The sequence below is a fragment of the Thunnus albacares genome, chromosome 4, assembly GCF_914725855.1.
Source record: "Thunnus albacares chromosome 4, fThuAlb1.1, whole genome shotgun sequence".
Taxonomy (NCBI): domain Eukaryota; kingdom Metazoa; phylum Chordata; class Actinopteri; order Scombriformes; family Scombridae; genus Thunnus; species Thunnus albacares.
In genome coordinates this window covers 8,075,693-8,092,507 of record NC_058109.1, presented here as the reverse complement: position 1 = coordinate 8,092,507, position 16,815 = coordinate 8,075,693, and the positions used below count along the sequence as shown (strand labels likewise).

At 39.0% G+C, this 16,815-nt stretch overlaps 1 protein-coding gene across 1 annotated transcript in view; it reads right to left on the bottom strand.

Moving 5' to 3' along the window:
- Positions 1-3,336: 3,336 nt before the first annotated feature.
- pxk (PX domain containing serine/threonine kinase) overlaps positions 3,337-16,815 on the bottom strand; it is a 28,356-nt gene continuing 14,877 nt past the window's right edge. Inside the window, exons 15-18 of the mRNA XM_044348306.1 lie at positions 15,923-16,009; positions 15,451-15,514; positions 14,883-14,951; positions 3,337-7,787 (exon numbers count right to left, since the gene is read on the bottom strand). Of these exons, the coding sequence (XP_044204241.1) occupies positions 7,591-7,787; positions 14,883-14,951; positions 15,451-15,514; positions 15,923-16,009 (417 nt within the window). The 3' untranslated portion in view covers positions 3,337-7,590. The remainder of the gene's footprint in view (positions 7,788-14,882; positions 14,952-15,450; positions 15,515-15,922; positions 16,010-16,815) is intronic.

Genomic DNA, 16,815 nt, shown 5'->3' with positions numbered 1-16,815 from the left:
ATGTACAGTATAGTACACACACAGAAATACTCTCTGGAGACTGAAAACGTGATCGTTGTTATTAGTCTTTGGAGACATTTCTAAACGAACTAGCGTGTCTGAACTCCTTGTGGCCGAGGAACATGTCACCCTGTGCAGCGGTGTGACTCACTGATGTGTTTTTAATAGCTTTTGGACAACAACTAAGGTCTATGGCACTGAGGAATAAGATATATCAGGCTTTGGTTACATACAGAATACTTAAAGTGGGATGAGTTCATTGTTGGTTTGGCTCTGCACATGTTGACAATAACAGAAATATAGAAAATTGCCATGCATATCCTTTAATCCCTTAAACACAGAGCTGGAGTCAGTATACGGTTAGCTTAGCTTAGCATAAAGAATGGAAGCAGGGGGAAAAAGCTAGCCTCACTGACTTTTTGGCCTCCACCCACACTTCCCTCACTTGCATTGTAAAATGAGGAAGAGGAAGAACATGAGGGAGATATTAATAAGTAAGTGTGGTTTTACATGACACAGGTTACCCCGAATCACATTTGACAAATTTATGTACTAGCCCTCAAGTACAGGAAGAGAGGTCGAAATTATAGTACATCTTACAAAAAGAGAAAAAAGGGTTTAAAGGATTTAAACATAACTCTTAAAAAAAATTGACACAAACTGAAATGGAGGATTTCTTGGGGAGCAACAGAAATAAGTAGTTCCAGCACATAACTCCCCCTAAAACTACAAACTGTGGTTTTGTGTACATATTATTGTTTAATGTCTGCCAGTGCAGCAGTGTGGCTCACTGATGTGTTTTTAATAGTTTTTGGGCAACAACTGAGGTCTGAGAGGAATAAGATATATCAGGCTTTGGATACACACACAATACTTGTAATTAGAATGAGTTAATTGCATATGAAATTTGTTGACAATAAGAAAAATGTAGAAAATCACCAGAATTATCCTTTAAGATTAAACATGGTAATTACTGAGCTTTAGAGATGTTGGTAGGTGTATTTCTGAACTTCGGAAAGAGCCAGGCTTTCCTTCTGCTTCTGGTCTTTATACTGAACTAAGTTATCACACAATAGTCCGGTTTTACCATGATTTTATATTTCCCTTTTTATATATATATAATTCTACCGTATTCTTCACAGACAGCCTGGAGGCCTTTGTCAGTTTGTTCAGTTCATGACATCAGTTCAGTTCAATTATTTCTCCTCAGACATTAAAAGAAGATGTGTTATAAGAAGGTTTATGTCCAGTCTCTAGAAAACAGTAAATCTGAACGACACATCAACATGCTAATTGTTTATAAATTTCAGCTGAATTAAGAATTTACATGAAAAATAACTCAAACTGTGGCCTTAATGACACCAAGAAATGCTGTTCTGCTGTATCACTTTTATTATGCTGTCATTTGCATGAAAAAAAAGAAAAAAAAAAGAAAGAAAAGAGGGCAAACGGGACAAACATGATGATTGTGAGTCCTTTCATTGATTCATCTATTCCTGACTCTAAGTGTCAAGTTGCAAAACTTGAGGTAAACGCCTTGAAAAATGAGCCCAACAAGTCAAAAACTCAGTTCTCACGCTGCTCTGAAGGGCTCGTATGGAACGCAGATTGGACCAAAACGTCTAGTTCAACATCCGCATTAATAGGTCAAATTTGTACGTCTTAATACAACATGAAATACTGTTAACACATCCATTCTGAAATTCTTAAGGCGTTTGGACCATTAAGGCTTCCATGCTATTGGTTGACGTCAACATACCCACCACTTTTTGATGTAGGGGCTCTGTAGGCCTGTACATCTGCCTTTGGTGGGGTCTTGCTAGTGGGTACGTTTGGGTTACGCACCTATCACATGTCTTGTATGCAACTGTGATTTAGTATTTTTGACAGTCCATTTGTGCGGGGTGGATAAATTTGTGTGGGTAATTTTGAACTCTGGTGGCTGAGGATGCAGATGTTATTAATGTCACTGTAAATCAATATTGTTTCTTAACCTTAATTCATACAAGGTAGGTTGAGTGTGGAATTGTTTCCTCTCTAGCAATGATTGTATGTAGGGTTTCCCCTCAGAAACTGAAGTGGTAGAACCCAATTTTAAACACCTTAAGATGTTCAAAATGGACGTGTTAATACAGTATTTTCTGTTGTTTTAAGACGTACAAACTTGACGAATTAATGAATGCTGAACTAGACATTTTGGTCCAATCCATGTTCCATAGGCTTGTTTGAGTTTCGTGATTGTTTCTGCCCGAGATGACATCAGTGGGGTTGGATCCTCCAGTTTTACACGCCCAGGAGCATCAGAGTACACCCATGAAATGGAGGCTGTGATGGACTGCAACGCTAGCGACCGCAATTTCGGGAAGAAAGTGTTCCTGTTGTTACTGTGATGGATGGAAAGCAACATCAGACTGCAGTGGATATAATTTGTATTTCTGGATCACATACAGCAGTACAAACCCATCATTTATCTCTGGTCTTTTCATTTCACTGCCGACCGCTTTGTCAATGGCTGTCCAGGATTGTTGGTTTGGGTGGTACCAGAGAACAAGGCAGTTCTGACTTTTCTGGGCCATTGTGTCAATTTAGGACCCCAAACTGTAAATACATCACTAAATGTTAATCCTTTATGGATAATTATCTTTGGCTACACCTAGCTAGCTATTTTCCAGTGATCAACTGTGGTGGTGGGGGAGGTATGATTCTCATACTATCGACATGGCAATGAAAAAGTGTAGAAGTAACATTAATGAGTATTAAAGTTTATAATTAGAATAGAAAAGGATTTTTTGGGGGTTTCTTCAGTCCTCTTTGACAGTAATCTGAAGATCTTTGTGGAGTGGACTGTTGGTCGGGACAAAACGACATTTAAAGATGTCACATTGGGTTTTGGGAAATAGTTATTCACATTTTTCACCATTTTCTGACATCTTATGGACCGAACAATTAATGGATGGTTGAGAAAATAAATAATTGACAGATTAATTGATAATGAAAATAATCATTATTATTATACATTATTATACAGTCCTAGATGCTAGATGAGTGCTACTGCTGCTCTGCTAACATGCTGCTTTCACTTTGCAGCCTGTCTACATTGTGTTGGGAATATGTTGTAAATGCAAAGGCCTTAAACTGGAATTACGGTTCTACAAAGATGCATGTAAACCAAAAATCTCAACAACCTGAGCATCAAGCAGGCATAGCTGATTGGATAATCCAATTTATGTCAGGAGGTGCATTTGAAACAGAGAAAAACCCGTCTAAGTTCATGTACAAGAGCTTTATAAACAGTTTTTTACACAAGTATTTGAAATAAACACTACTTACACTCAGTTTTCTTGAACCATTTTTAATCAAATGTTCACTCGGTGGATACAGTTATTTCATCACAGCAGACTCGCTAGATTTTTATTTCAATATTGATGATGAGGGTCATTTTGCAGCTGCGTTAAATGTAGAAGAGGAATTTTTATTTTAAAAGATGACACTGGGACAAAATCTGGAAACATTGGACGCATCTACTGTGTGGTAACTGAGAGTGACCTGATCATGGTTTTTCATACCAACTGTCTCTGCGACTCTGAATTTATTTTGCAAATTTGTTTTCACAAACACAAACACGCCTCTGGACTTGTCTTCAACCCCTCATGGGTAAAGTGCTGCGGAGAAACATTCGGATACAATTTAATGACCATTCAAGACATGAAGACCATTGCATTGAACTGGATTGCACTGAATAACAAAAACAAATGATTTCAGCTTAAAGCATTTAAAACAAACGCTCTGAGTGCTGAAACTTGGGATTGTAGTGATCAGAGTCATCAGGCTGCAGGATTCACCCGACCTCAGGATTCACCACAAAATCCGCTCCAACAGCCGCTCTGTCTGCCAGGCAGACTAATGCTTCAGCACAGGGTGTGTCAGGTAATCACAGGTGAGCAGGCTTAAGGAAAAGAAATGAGGTCTTAAAGACACAGCTTTTTCAAGGTCTTATGTCCCTGCATGAAAGTATTTTTGATAACTCATCCTGCACTTGAGTACATAAATTTAACTAATCAAATGTGACTTGAGGTGACCAGCTGACACCTTCTATCATATAGTGAATAAGCGTATTCCCCAAATTGTCTCACTAATCTTTTGATACTAGTGCAATTTAGCGACTACTGACTCTTTAATGCCACTTAAAATTTAAAGGCTTGTTTTTTTCAGTCATACCACAATTGATTTGTTGAATGTCAAAAAAATTATCTGCAACAATTCTGATAATCAATTAGTTGTTTAAAGTCGCTTTTTAAGCACAAAATGCTAAACGCTCTCTGGTTCAAGCTTCTCCAATGTGAGTATTTGCTGCTTTTTCTATTTTACATCATTGTAAACTAAATATATTTGGGTTTTGGTTGGACAAAACAAGTAATCTGAAAACGCCGCCATGGGCTCTGAGAAACTGTGATGGACATTTTGTTGCTATTTTCTGACATTAACTAATTGATTAATTGTGAAATAATTAACAGATTAATAGATAATGACATTAATCGTTAGTTTCAGCCCAACTCATTACAGGGACATGCCCAAACTCTGCTGCCAGTCACCCGTGATAACATCCTGCGTGCTAAAGCGTTAGCATCCTCATCAGACAGAGCTTCTGACACATACAATATTTTTACAAAAAAAAAAAAACATTCAGGTTTCCATAGGCACAAGGATCCATATGGCACAATAAACAAATATCAGCTCTGTGACGATGACAAACATCAAAATACAACAGAATTAAGACAGAAGCAAAACACTTAAAATGACGCAAATCAACACAATTAGGGTCTGAAATTAACCCTTAACGGCTGTCAGTTGAAGGTTAACTGAACTCTTCTTCTTCTTGTACTAATATTACTGCAGATTTCCTTCCCTCCAGGCCGCCAAGGTAATTTCTAGGAAAATAAACTTGCAGACGCTTGAAACCTCCCGCGGATCCATTTAGATCCAATAATCTGGTTTTGATGGTGAAGAATAAATGGTGAAGTAGAAGAATAGTTTTATAAAAGCCTGCTATTATCCTGTATTATCTCAGTGTAAAATTACACAGTGAAAGAAAGGCTGTGATGCTGAGACTGACAACAGGATGTTTGACTCGACCTTGACTGAGGATTTAAAATGTCAAAGTTTAAGTCAGCTGCTAAAGTGCTGCATTCATTATTATCAGAAAATCAAATCCATATGACATAAAATCAGCAAATGGATGGATGTTATGAAAGTTATTATCTGAAGGTGGTTATTTTTTGCATTAAGAAAAGTTGCTGTTAAGAAAAAAAGACCGTTTTCAACACAGTCCCTGCAAGCAACTTTAAATAACCACAACTATGAAGTAAGACGGAAAACTAAAAGGCAGCTAAATGTTTCTGCAAGTCGATTTTGATAGTCATGATCCGAATCCAACGGCTGCCTGTAAGGAAAGAAATCTATCTAAGAACTGATGGATTTAAATAATAGCAATGATGTCAAGTATAAGTGATTTGAAATTAATTAGCTAAAACATGCAGAAATAGCAGAGCGGGTACTTCAGTATTTGTAGGAATGTAGAATAATTAAGTTTTTTTTCTCTGGTGCAAAGGTGATGATGTTATTTTATCTGCTGCTACGGTAGCTGGTGGAGAAAACTTTAATTTCGGATTAATTTCAGACCCAGAATACAATCAGAGCTGATCGGCTCGTTGCTGTGGATCCATGTTGCTCTGATCTGAGACAGTACAGACCACCATCTCTTCCACATCAAAAACACAAGTTCGACATTGTGTAGAGTTATTATTTCCAATGAAGAGAGCAGCTGCATCAGTCATAGTGGCGCGCACATCACTGATCTTTGCTAATCTCATTTGATGGGAGGCGGAAGATATAGTATGATGGCGATCCATTGTGCTTCTCTGAATTCCCATAGTTATATATAAATCTACTCTCAAATCCTAACGGGCCTCGAGTAAAAACTCTCAAGCATTCCAGAAAGAAACTCAGAGAGGACGAGGATACCAGATTAGAAAGTTTACATCGTTACATCCCAGTGTAGCTTGTAGCATCGTAGTTAGCTGCTTTGTAGGATTATGTGCTGCTCTTTATTTTTGCGCTCTACCTCGCACAAACTATTCGGTCTTGCAGTTTTGATCTGAAACTGACGTTAAGTTGTTCAGAGTGAATCTATAATTGACCAATCAGGTCACCTCATGCTTACAGAGCTGAATAAAACTCAAGTTATTTCTTTATATTTTCACCACAGAGGAAGAGATCCATGTCATGGTTCTAACTAACTTCCTCTCACTGCCAGAATCTCTAACTGATGAGTTAATTGCACAAAATGCAGCAATGAGTCAAACTAATCTATCCCCGATTCACACCAAGCAAAACCAACAAGCAGGTGTGATCGCACCTCAACTGGTTAAGGTTTGTGTAGTTTCAGACAGATACGCTGCAACAAACATCCTTCTTATTAAGTTGTCATTTTTGTCTGTAATTTGAGTCCTATTTACTTCAAACAACTGAAAAAAATCTGCAAGTTCTGCAAGAATGTTTTAACTTGTTTCCAATGCAAATCAAAATATATCAAGTATTTTTATAAGTTCAAGTTAAACTTTCTTGCTCCTAACGCAGCAACCTCCCTTATTTTTCTTGTTTCAAGAGGCAGACACTCATTTCTAGAGATGAGAAGTTAATTTCTATGAAAATATTCTGCACACATATGAAAATATTCACTGCACTGGCAGATTTTTTTCACTTGTTTTAGGACTAATTTAAGTCATGTTTTCAGGACTTATTTACAGACAGAAATGACTTTATGAGATTTTTGCAGTGCAGCTCTGTTGATTTTCTGTAGTTCTTCTTTGTCACTGACGTCCTGCAGTGAAACAGTCCCAGTGGAGTCTGGAGGCTACATGTCAAGGGTCACAGAGATGATTTCAAACAGGGAGGCTGAAGGAGACTGGGGCAATTAATTCTGCTGCTACGGGATCTGGATCAGGACCAGTAACTGTTCCATGACAGCGTCAGAGCGCCCACATTAGAGGTTTGGATGCAGGAAATTCAACTTGGTCATCCAGCGAAATGAAGCGTCCAGTGGCTCCAAAATATCAAACCTTCAAAACGCCACTTTTACAAGCCTGAAGAGCAGAAATAAAGCCAGTTGGCTGCCTGCTGAAGCAGCGATTGGACCAGAACAGCTCACCAGACCCAGTTTAAGTTTATTATCTTTTATCTGGAGACTGGTGGCTGCTGTGTCTTAGTAACAAAGCAGTCAGAGAAGACAAACCTTCAGGTGGCTTAGATTGTCCAGAGTTTTTCAAAGGGCAAACTGAGGCGGCCGTTTTCCCCCGCCGATCCTCTACTTTCTCTTAACACAGCAACAGATTTTAAAATTTAAAAGCAGAAAAAAAAAACAGAAAAAGCCTTAAAACTAAAATGGTACTTTGATTTTTTTTTTTTTTTGTGTGTGTGTGTGATATTTTTTCACATCTCAGGGAGCAACGACGTGACCCGGTCCAGACCACAGCGCAGGTGGGTCGGTCATGTCGTCGTAGCGACGGTTTTCGGTGGCGATGGCGGGCGGGGTCAGATGATGGGTTTGCTGCGGTCGACGGTCTTGGCCTTCTTCAGTTTGCCCTTACTGAAGGTCTGGATGGAGCTCAGCAGGGCGGTGCGACCTCCCCCGGCTCCATCAGAGGAGGACAGAGGAGGAGGAGGAGGACAAGGGGGGACGTCCAGCGTAGGAGGGGGAGGAGGAGGAGGAGGAGGAGGAGCAGTTTGGGCTCCTGGTTAAAAAGAGAGAAGAACGAAAGAAAGGAGTGTCAGAGAACAACACCGACGGTTTCCGGTAACATTCAGTTTCCTCAGAGGCTGGTTGCACAAAGATGTTAGACTGATCCGATTCATGCTAGTCTCAGGTTTTACTCTTAGACTAGTCCGATGAGAGTTAATGTTTGGTCACATTACACTCTAATGCCACTTTCACTTTAATTCAAACACTTGCAGAAAGCAGGAAAATGTGTCTGCAGCAGAGTTCAAGCTTGGTGAACTCTGACAATCCTCGACCACTAGTGGAGCTTCACATCACAGCAACTCTGAGGCTGTAAATTTAAAACGGAGGCGCAGCAGTCTTGCTCTCTGTTATAATGCTATACCCAATGATTGATTGGAGGGATCTTCCTGATGAACTAAAGAGCTAAAAAGATCAAAATAGATAGATAAAAATATAAATACGTGTGATTCTGGAGGAGGATTTTCTCTCAACCTGTTGACCCAATAGTTGTTATTAATGGCTTTTAACTGATCTATAAAGAATTAGTAATAAAGTCATTAGTTAAAACCTGTGAATCCTTTATAAAGGGAGACTTATTACAAAATGGAACCACTAACTGTGCGTCCTGTGGATTTTCCAGAGTAACAGGGATGCTGTTTCTGGAAAGAATATATCTTTGTGAAACCAGCACCTGCAGGTCAGTGTCCAGGCTGAACTCAATCCACCATCAAATTCACCCCAACATGGGACTTTAGGTCAGGTACTACAGACAGTTCAGGTACAACAGACACATTATGGCCAGTAGAAATATTGATGTTAAATAACCAGCCTTACTTAAAAATATGGAATCAAGAGGTCCAATGCTTCCTCAAGTAAACACATTTAAATTGAGCTGCAACTAATGATTATTTTCAATTATTTTCTCGATTAATTGATTAATCACTTTGTCTATAAAATGTCAGAAAATAGTGAAAACATCAGTTCTTATTTCCCAAAGTCAAAGGTGACATCTTTAAATGTCTTATTTTGTCTGACCAACAGCCTAAAACCCAAAGATATTCAGTTCACGATCATGTGCAACAAAGAAAAGCTTTAAATCATCACATTTGAGAAGCTAAATGCAGCAAATTTGGGGTATTTTTGCTTAAAAAATTACTTAAACTGTCAAAATAGTTGCTAATTAATTTTCTGTTGATCGACTTATTGTTGTAGCTCAACATTTAAATGAGCACGTTGTGACATAATCGTTTCCCAGTATGTATAACAGCACTAAATACTACATTACCCATGAGCCTCATTAGCTGTTGCTATGGAGAAGTTCTTGAATATTCAGATCAAACTGATCCAAATTCCAAACATGAATTGTTCCAACCAGTTTGATAAAGATCAACCTCTAACTTCCCCTCGCCATCTGCCCCACAGCAACAGAATCTGAAGCTCGCTGATTGGATCCTCGCTCACAGCTCTGTTGTCCTGTACCATCTGAGCTGCTGACCCTGCGTTTCCCTGACAAAAGTCCATTTGTACTTTTGCTGGTGATGAAAAGTGATTCTAGAGAGTGAACTGATGGTGAATTGAACCTAAAACCTGGTACATCTCTTTCAATTGTGCCATTTTGCATCCCAAACTGAATAAAATAAAAGGGATAAAAGACAGAAGCAAAATGTTTGAAAGTTCTAACATGTGGGCAAAGCAGAGGCCGAAAACTGCGACTGGAGTCCACGGACTCCACCCGCGGTCCGACTACACAGTAAATCATCTGCTACTGTAATGAAAGGACATCCGTCAGTCTGACAGATGGGAACCAAACCTGGACAAACTCGTCACTGCAGGAATCAATAAACATGTTTGAAGATATTTTTAGTGGAATAACTTGTTTTTTGGTGAACACATTAGAAAATTACCAACAAGGAAAACATAAGAAATTAGATTTGAATCATTTAACAATTGTAGAACCACTAATGCCTGCAGTGGTGACGGTTTATGTCCAGGACGGCTGTATAACAAACTGACTTTCATTACATTTAGCAGATACAGTGACCTTTAGTGTTTTTTCATTTAATATTCAGATGACTCCTCAGACACAGTCAGAGGGCCCAGCTGTGTCCATATTTTACAATTAAATGTGAAATTCATGCAAACATCTGTGATCACATGTTGGCACAATATCTGGTTGGACTGATGGTCTGCTCCTGTATTTATAAAGCATCTCAGAATTCCTTCTTGAAATTGTGCTAAAAGTTAAAGGTGCACTATGTAAAATTTGGCCAGAATTTTAGTTTAAGACATTCAAAAATTAACTAAAATTATCAACAGAGTGTGAAGAAATCACTTTTAACATTATGTCAAAGATGTCTATGTATTGTGCTGCAGAGATATCTACTGAAGTTAGCTTGCTAACCAGCTAGCCCCTGCCCTCCCTGTCTTGTAATACCACTTTGTACCACAGGGGCGATAGTGAGTCACTGTAGCGTCCAGTCTGCCCTGTGAGTGAATAGAGCGTTTGGTGGGAAGGGGACGGGCTTTCTCAAGATATGATGCCCCCTATTTGTTTGATGCAGGTGGCAAAATCTTACACAGTCCACCTTTAAACTAGGACTACAAACACTTTCAGCAGAAGCGACGCCTGTGAGATAGAGAGTAATGCTGCTGTTGTACAAAACTCTAAAACACAAAGTATGATGATGTGTTCTAGTTTTTTAACACTTGTGGTTTGTAGTGGTGAACGGTGGTGAATTTCAAAATGCGGCTAAACAACAGTCTTTATGTGTGTTGGCAAATACTTTAGGTAGCTATTTACCAAGGTTATAGCGTATGCAAAATTATAATGCTGAAGTAAATAAACTGATTTACAAGTAATCCATTTGCATAACACTGTAGGCTGTGAGAACAGCTGCGTGACAGCTGTCCTTATCAGTCCTACTCTATCTCATTGTTTCACAATGTCTGTAACATTTGCACATCTTGTGTATATTATGCAATATTTCAGACACACTGATGATGTTGCAAAACCTTCAAAATCTTTTCTTCCACTGTCCAATTCCTATTTCAGCTAAACGCCTTGTTAGCATACAGTATCAGTGTCCTTACAGATGGGAAAACTTTGGTATTTCTGTAAATATCACCCAGTCTTGTGAAATACACTATAACAATGAACATATCTGTCAAATAATATCCCTGCTATTACGTTACATAAAATGCGCAAGTCAAACAAGTATAAAGTAAATAAAAAACTCACAAGTGCAAGACTGCAGCTTGTTCTTCCACACAGTAAAGTCATACTGTTGAAATTATTGGCTGTGACAGAACCAAATTATTACGGTTTCAAAGCTGCATTTTCCATGTTGTCAAAGCAAGGTTTTAGGGATCTTTGTTTCAGTGGATGTCTGTGCATGTTCTCTTTTTGCAGCCCACATTAGGTCAGTCACAAAAATTATTCAGTTTTTATTGAAACTGTATCTTTAAATAAGGGCATTATGATCAACGAACATCTCTCCCCCAACAGAATATCTCTGCCTCAACGTCATCTCCTGGCGTCTCCTCAGTTAGGACACCTCGTGAACTCAGCACAGACAGAAGTCATTTCATTGGTTAAGAAAGGTCATGAAATGAGAATTTCTGTCCAGTTCAAACAGATTTTTTACTCTGAGATGCTTGATAAATATAGACCCAGATCTCCAACAGTGATGTAAATTATATGCAATTTGTGGTTGAAACCAAAAGGAGCGCAAAACGGTTTCAGCTGGTTCTTCTAAGATCTTTGTGGACAAAGAATGATCTGAATATTAGATTAAACAAAACAAATGAAGATCCTTCAAAATAATTTATTGAAGAGTTTGGTCAACTGTAGAACAGCCCTATATGGCTGGAGGGGGTGGGGGGGCTACGTGGGACCTACGAGTTCATGAGAAATTCTCATTTCACAGCTAATAGTTGACCAAAAAAAAAAACCCCAAAAAAGTTCATAGACCTGACACCTCTTCACTGTGAAACCTCGTCCCAAACAGATACACAAGCAGACAAAACAAACAGAGACAGAAACAAACAGACAAACATGCCGACTGATCAAGCAGACAGACAGACAGACAGACAGACAGACAGACAGACAGACCCGACAGATCACAATCTCCAATGAGAACAGCAGGTCTGAATCAGGGAGGAGTTGGACCGTCTGTGAGTTTTGGAAATCATTGCAGATTGTGAGGTTTTTATAAAGATGTGCGTACGTCTCGTTCCAGGCAAACAGCGACTCGTTGATTCAGAGAAAGAAGAAGAAGAAGAAGAAGAGGAAAAGCTTCTTCACTTCAGATCTCATCAGGCCTCTTAAAGCAGGATCAGCCAATAAGAGCCAGGAGAATGTGGTCACATGACCTCCTCCCACTGACAGATTCCTACACTCAGTCGTCTTACTTTCAAAAAGAAATTCATGTGACTAACCATCCTGCAGATGCTTTGTTCAAGATGATGCAGTGCTGTTGATGTTGGAATTATTTCTTAATTGGGCACAATGAGGTTCAGATGATTGGAAGAGGAAATAGATTTTTCAGTGAATTATATTAGTTCTCAAAGAACAGACACTGTTAGAGATAATTAGTTTTAGTTAATGGAGAAATGTGTTGATGTCAATTACAGATTTATTTAGAACTCAGCTGGGGCTATCCACCGATGTTGAGTAATTTGAAGAGAGTTTGGTTCATTTACAAAAAAAAAAGTGTTAAATCTCATTGGAACTGAAAAACAGAGACTGAAGAGACGGTTTAAAAACTGTGTTGTGTAAGTTGCATTTATTGAATATTTGTTGTAATTGACTTTTTTCAAAAAATAAAGAGTGATTTATTGGAGTCGCGTTGTAGGTCTTTAAATTTAACTTTAAATGTAACTGAGTTCCCAGAGCATTTTGATAGTTATTAACTGTCTATTAACAGAGTCCAGCTGAATCAGAAGCTTCTCAGACTTAGAACATCAAACAGAGAGGTCCAACACATGTTCATTAATTTACAGCCTTCAAATCAAACGTTTGACATTTTAGGAGAAAGGCTTACTCCCCTTCTTGGTAGAGACTTAAATAAGGAGATCGATATCAATATCATGTCTGTACAGTAAATATAAGGCTGCAGTCAGTTAGTTTAGCTAAGAGCAAAGACTAGAAACAGGAGGAAACAGCAGACCTGGTTCTGTCCAACAAAATCAGCTGACCAGCACCTCTAAAGTTCAATAATTTAATTGTTATTAATGTATTTCTTTAATACTAAAGAAACTAATTTTAATACAATTAAAAGTGACTAGTATTTCTTTGCTCTGAGCAGTGGCCAAGCAACCAGCTGGACCACTGATATATGTTTGAGAATTTACAGTATTAGTTTGTTTGTACCTGAATAACTCTCCTTTTTGTTATGAAGGGCAATAACATCTCAATTCAAGTATCATATTTTGTGATGAATGTTTTGTGCGCATATTACTGAGAGATACACCTTCTTACACTACACTATACGTTACTTTCAACACCTTTTTGTGTCTGCGAATCAAAAAATTACACACCTCAAGAACCCTGGTTTGTAAACTGGTCCAGGTTTCAGCTTTCAGTTGACGGACGGGCATATTAGCACACAGAAAGCTCTCATTTTAACCTGCGCTGCTTTCTGCACTGGCTCCATATTGGCACCTGCTTCAGCCGCATCTATCTTTAAATTTAAATTTTTTAAAAAAGTCTGTTTTTTTCATTCCTTTAGTTTATGAGCAAGAGGCAGATCTTTGTGAGCAGGAGTTTGCCGGGAGGCTAGGGTGTACGACAACTTTAAAAACCACCAGAGAGCTTCATCATCATCATCATCATCGACATTATAAATCTCTTTACTTTACCCAACGACACGGTCAGAATGGAGCATGCTCTATGGTGGAGACAGCACAGGAAGAAGAGAAAGAGGGAGATGACGGTTATCTGTTCAGTGAACCAATCAACATTTACACAGTATCACCAGGACGGAGAGGAGAGGAGAGGAGAGGAAGAGGAGAAGAGGAGGAGAGGAGAGGAGAGGAGAGGAGAGGAGAGGAGACAAGACGAGAGGAGACAAGAGAAGAAGGGAGGAGACAAGAGGAGAGGGGAGGAGAAGAGGAGGAGAAGAGGAGACATGAGTGGGAAAGGAGAGAGGAGGAGAGGAGAGGAGAGGAGAGGAGGAGGAGAAGAGAGGAGGAGAGGAGAGGAGACGAGACGAGAGGAGACGAGAGAAGAAGGGAGGAGACAAGAGGAGAGGGGAGGAGAAGAGGAGGAGAAGAGGAGACAAGAGTAAGAAAGGAGAGGAGAGGAGAGGAAAGGAGAGGAGAGGAGAAGAGGAGGAGAAGAGGAGTCAAGAGTAGGAGAGGAGAGAGAAGGAGAGGAGACGAGAGGAGAGAAAAATCAGGGTAGGACACTGATGCTGGATAAATATCAGCATGTTATAAAAACTTAAAAGGATTAGTCTGGTGATATTCTATATTCAAATGCGCCGTGTCTTCCTGTTTGAGTAACGTTTGCTAAAAACTACAGATCCCAGCTGTGTTTAAAAACGGGCTTATGGTTGAGAGCTTAGGAAGAGAAGTCAGAAAATATTGAGAGATCAACTAAAACATGGTCGGTTTTGGTCGTTTTGGTTTGCTGTCTATAAGAAAAATATAGAAAATCATCAGACTAGTACTTTAAAATATTAAATAAAACATCTGTGTCCGACCCTGTGTCCAACTAGCTAGAGACAGACACAAAGTGAATAAGACACACTGCTAAAGCAGAGACAGATACCTGTCTGAAAACCAGGTTATCATATGACGAGAGAAGAGAGACAGACAGACAGAGCAGTCAAATCAAATGTCTTCATAGTCACACATGCAGATTTCAGATGAAAATTGAGGGCAGAAATTCAGGATTAATGATAAAGATGCTTGTAGTGGTATCAGCAGTGTGTTGAGACTCGACACAGCCCCGGCAGGTCCTCATCACAGGGGGGGCGCTACACTGTCTGTACGATACTTTTCCAAAACAGAGACAGACAGATGGGATGACAAAACGACAAAAAGATAGACAAACAAATGGGAAGACAGACAAAAATATAGACAGACGGACAAAAAGAAAGACTGACATACCTGTGGTGGATGGGGGGGGTGGGGGAGGAGGGGCATGTGGGAGGGGAACTGGCTCCAGAACCTGAAGACAGATGAAAACACACACACAAAAAAAAAAATCAATCATCAATAACTGGCCTGATGGAGGGAAAGAAAAAAAAAAAATCAAACTCAAAGCTAAACAATAAACTGATTCTCAAAAAAAAACAGCTAGCCGCCTGACTAATAACAAGCTACCTAACAAAGACTGTACCTAGTTCTCAACTGGTCAGCTAAATATGAAACCAGCTAACTTGCCAAGAAAGTATTTCAGTGATTGAACACACGACCTAACTGGTTAATTAGCTAACTAATTAGCTAACCTCTCAGGGTTATTGTTAGAGTGGTTTTGCTATGTTGTACATGCTAGCAAACTAACCAAATAAAGAAACAAACACACCAATAAAAACTGTTTATCTATCCAAAACAATACCTAGCAGGCCAACTAGTCAATTATTAGCTTTAGCTGTAGCACTTATGGTTATTGTAAAACCTTTCGCTCTTTTGTGAGGACAAAAGACTTTACAATAACAGTTACTTACCAGAGTTATTGTTATTTCTAACAGAGACATCTTCTTCATTTTCATAAGCAGACTGTCTGGACTTCTGCAAAGACAAACACGACATTGTTTCGACATCCCTGTAACGTTACTTCACCACAGAAAACATGCATTATTTTGCCTCTCGTTTGTTTTCTAAAGAACTAGTACACTGCTAAAACTGTGCTAGTTCTTATATACTTGCAGAGTTTAAGTCTGGCCCCCCTTTCTACACACAACCTTTCTGTAACCCCAAGAAGACAAAGCATTTAATTTCAGTATCTAAAACAGCTGAAACATGTTCTTGTGGATGTTTAAATGGGTATCAAATTTAAGTGCCTTGTCATTTTAAGAAAGACAAAACACTGACAGCACATTCCATGAGTCTTAGTCACAGAGGTACTGTTTAATTATAGCTGAAGTTATTGTTGTTACAGTCTTTGTATTGTGGTGTGTGGGAGACTTGCTTGTCTACCTTCCTCGCCAAAATCTTCCTCCTCTTCTTCTCCTCCTCTGAGCCGTGGTGAGACTGAGCTCTGGTCAGCCTCCTGTGCTGATGGAGCTTCAATCAAACATTAATACACAACATTATCCTCTGTACAATAGGAGACTTTACATTTAAAAGCTGTATTATGCAACATTTTCATAAAACATATCTCAATGTAACATGTGCATCTTCCTAAAGTGGACCTTGGACTGATCAAGCTGATTTACATCTAAAAACAACCTGGTGTTTGCAAGTGCTAGCCTCAATGCTAAAGAGCAGAAACATGATGCTTTAACCCCAAAGAGTCAGCATATAAGAACACTGCACACTGCTTTATTGAATTAATACATGAAATCAACATTAACCTGCAACTAACTATTTTCATTATCGATTAATCTGCCCATTTTGTTTTGTCTGAGCAACAGTCCAAAACCCAGAGATATGGAAGGTACTATAATGTAGGCCAAGAAAAAAAGCAGCCAATTCACCCATTTAAGAAGCTCATACTGTCTGAAAAACGACATAAACAGCTTATCGATTATCAAAATAGTTGCAGATCAACTAATCGATTAATCAACTTCTTGTTTCAGCTCTATTTTAGTCCCCAGGACACATCATCAGAATATGAGAACACATTCTCTGATTCAATAAATGTCTTCAGTGTGCAGGAATCTGCTTTTATACTGATACTGACCTCATTTCAGATGCACCATATTGCCATATGTGCTGATATTGTAATTAAGTGGTGAATATTGCCAAACAAATAATCCAATTACTGCAAAACCATACACACAATTAATCTGGGGATTTTGGGGGTCCTGGGAGTCAGACTGACTTATTCAGTTTGTTTATAGTTTTGTTTGCAGAATAGAAGCAGCAGT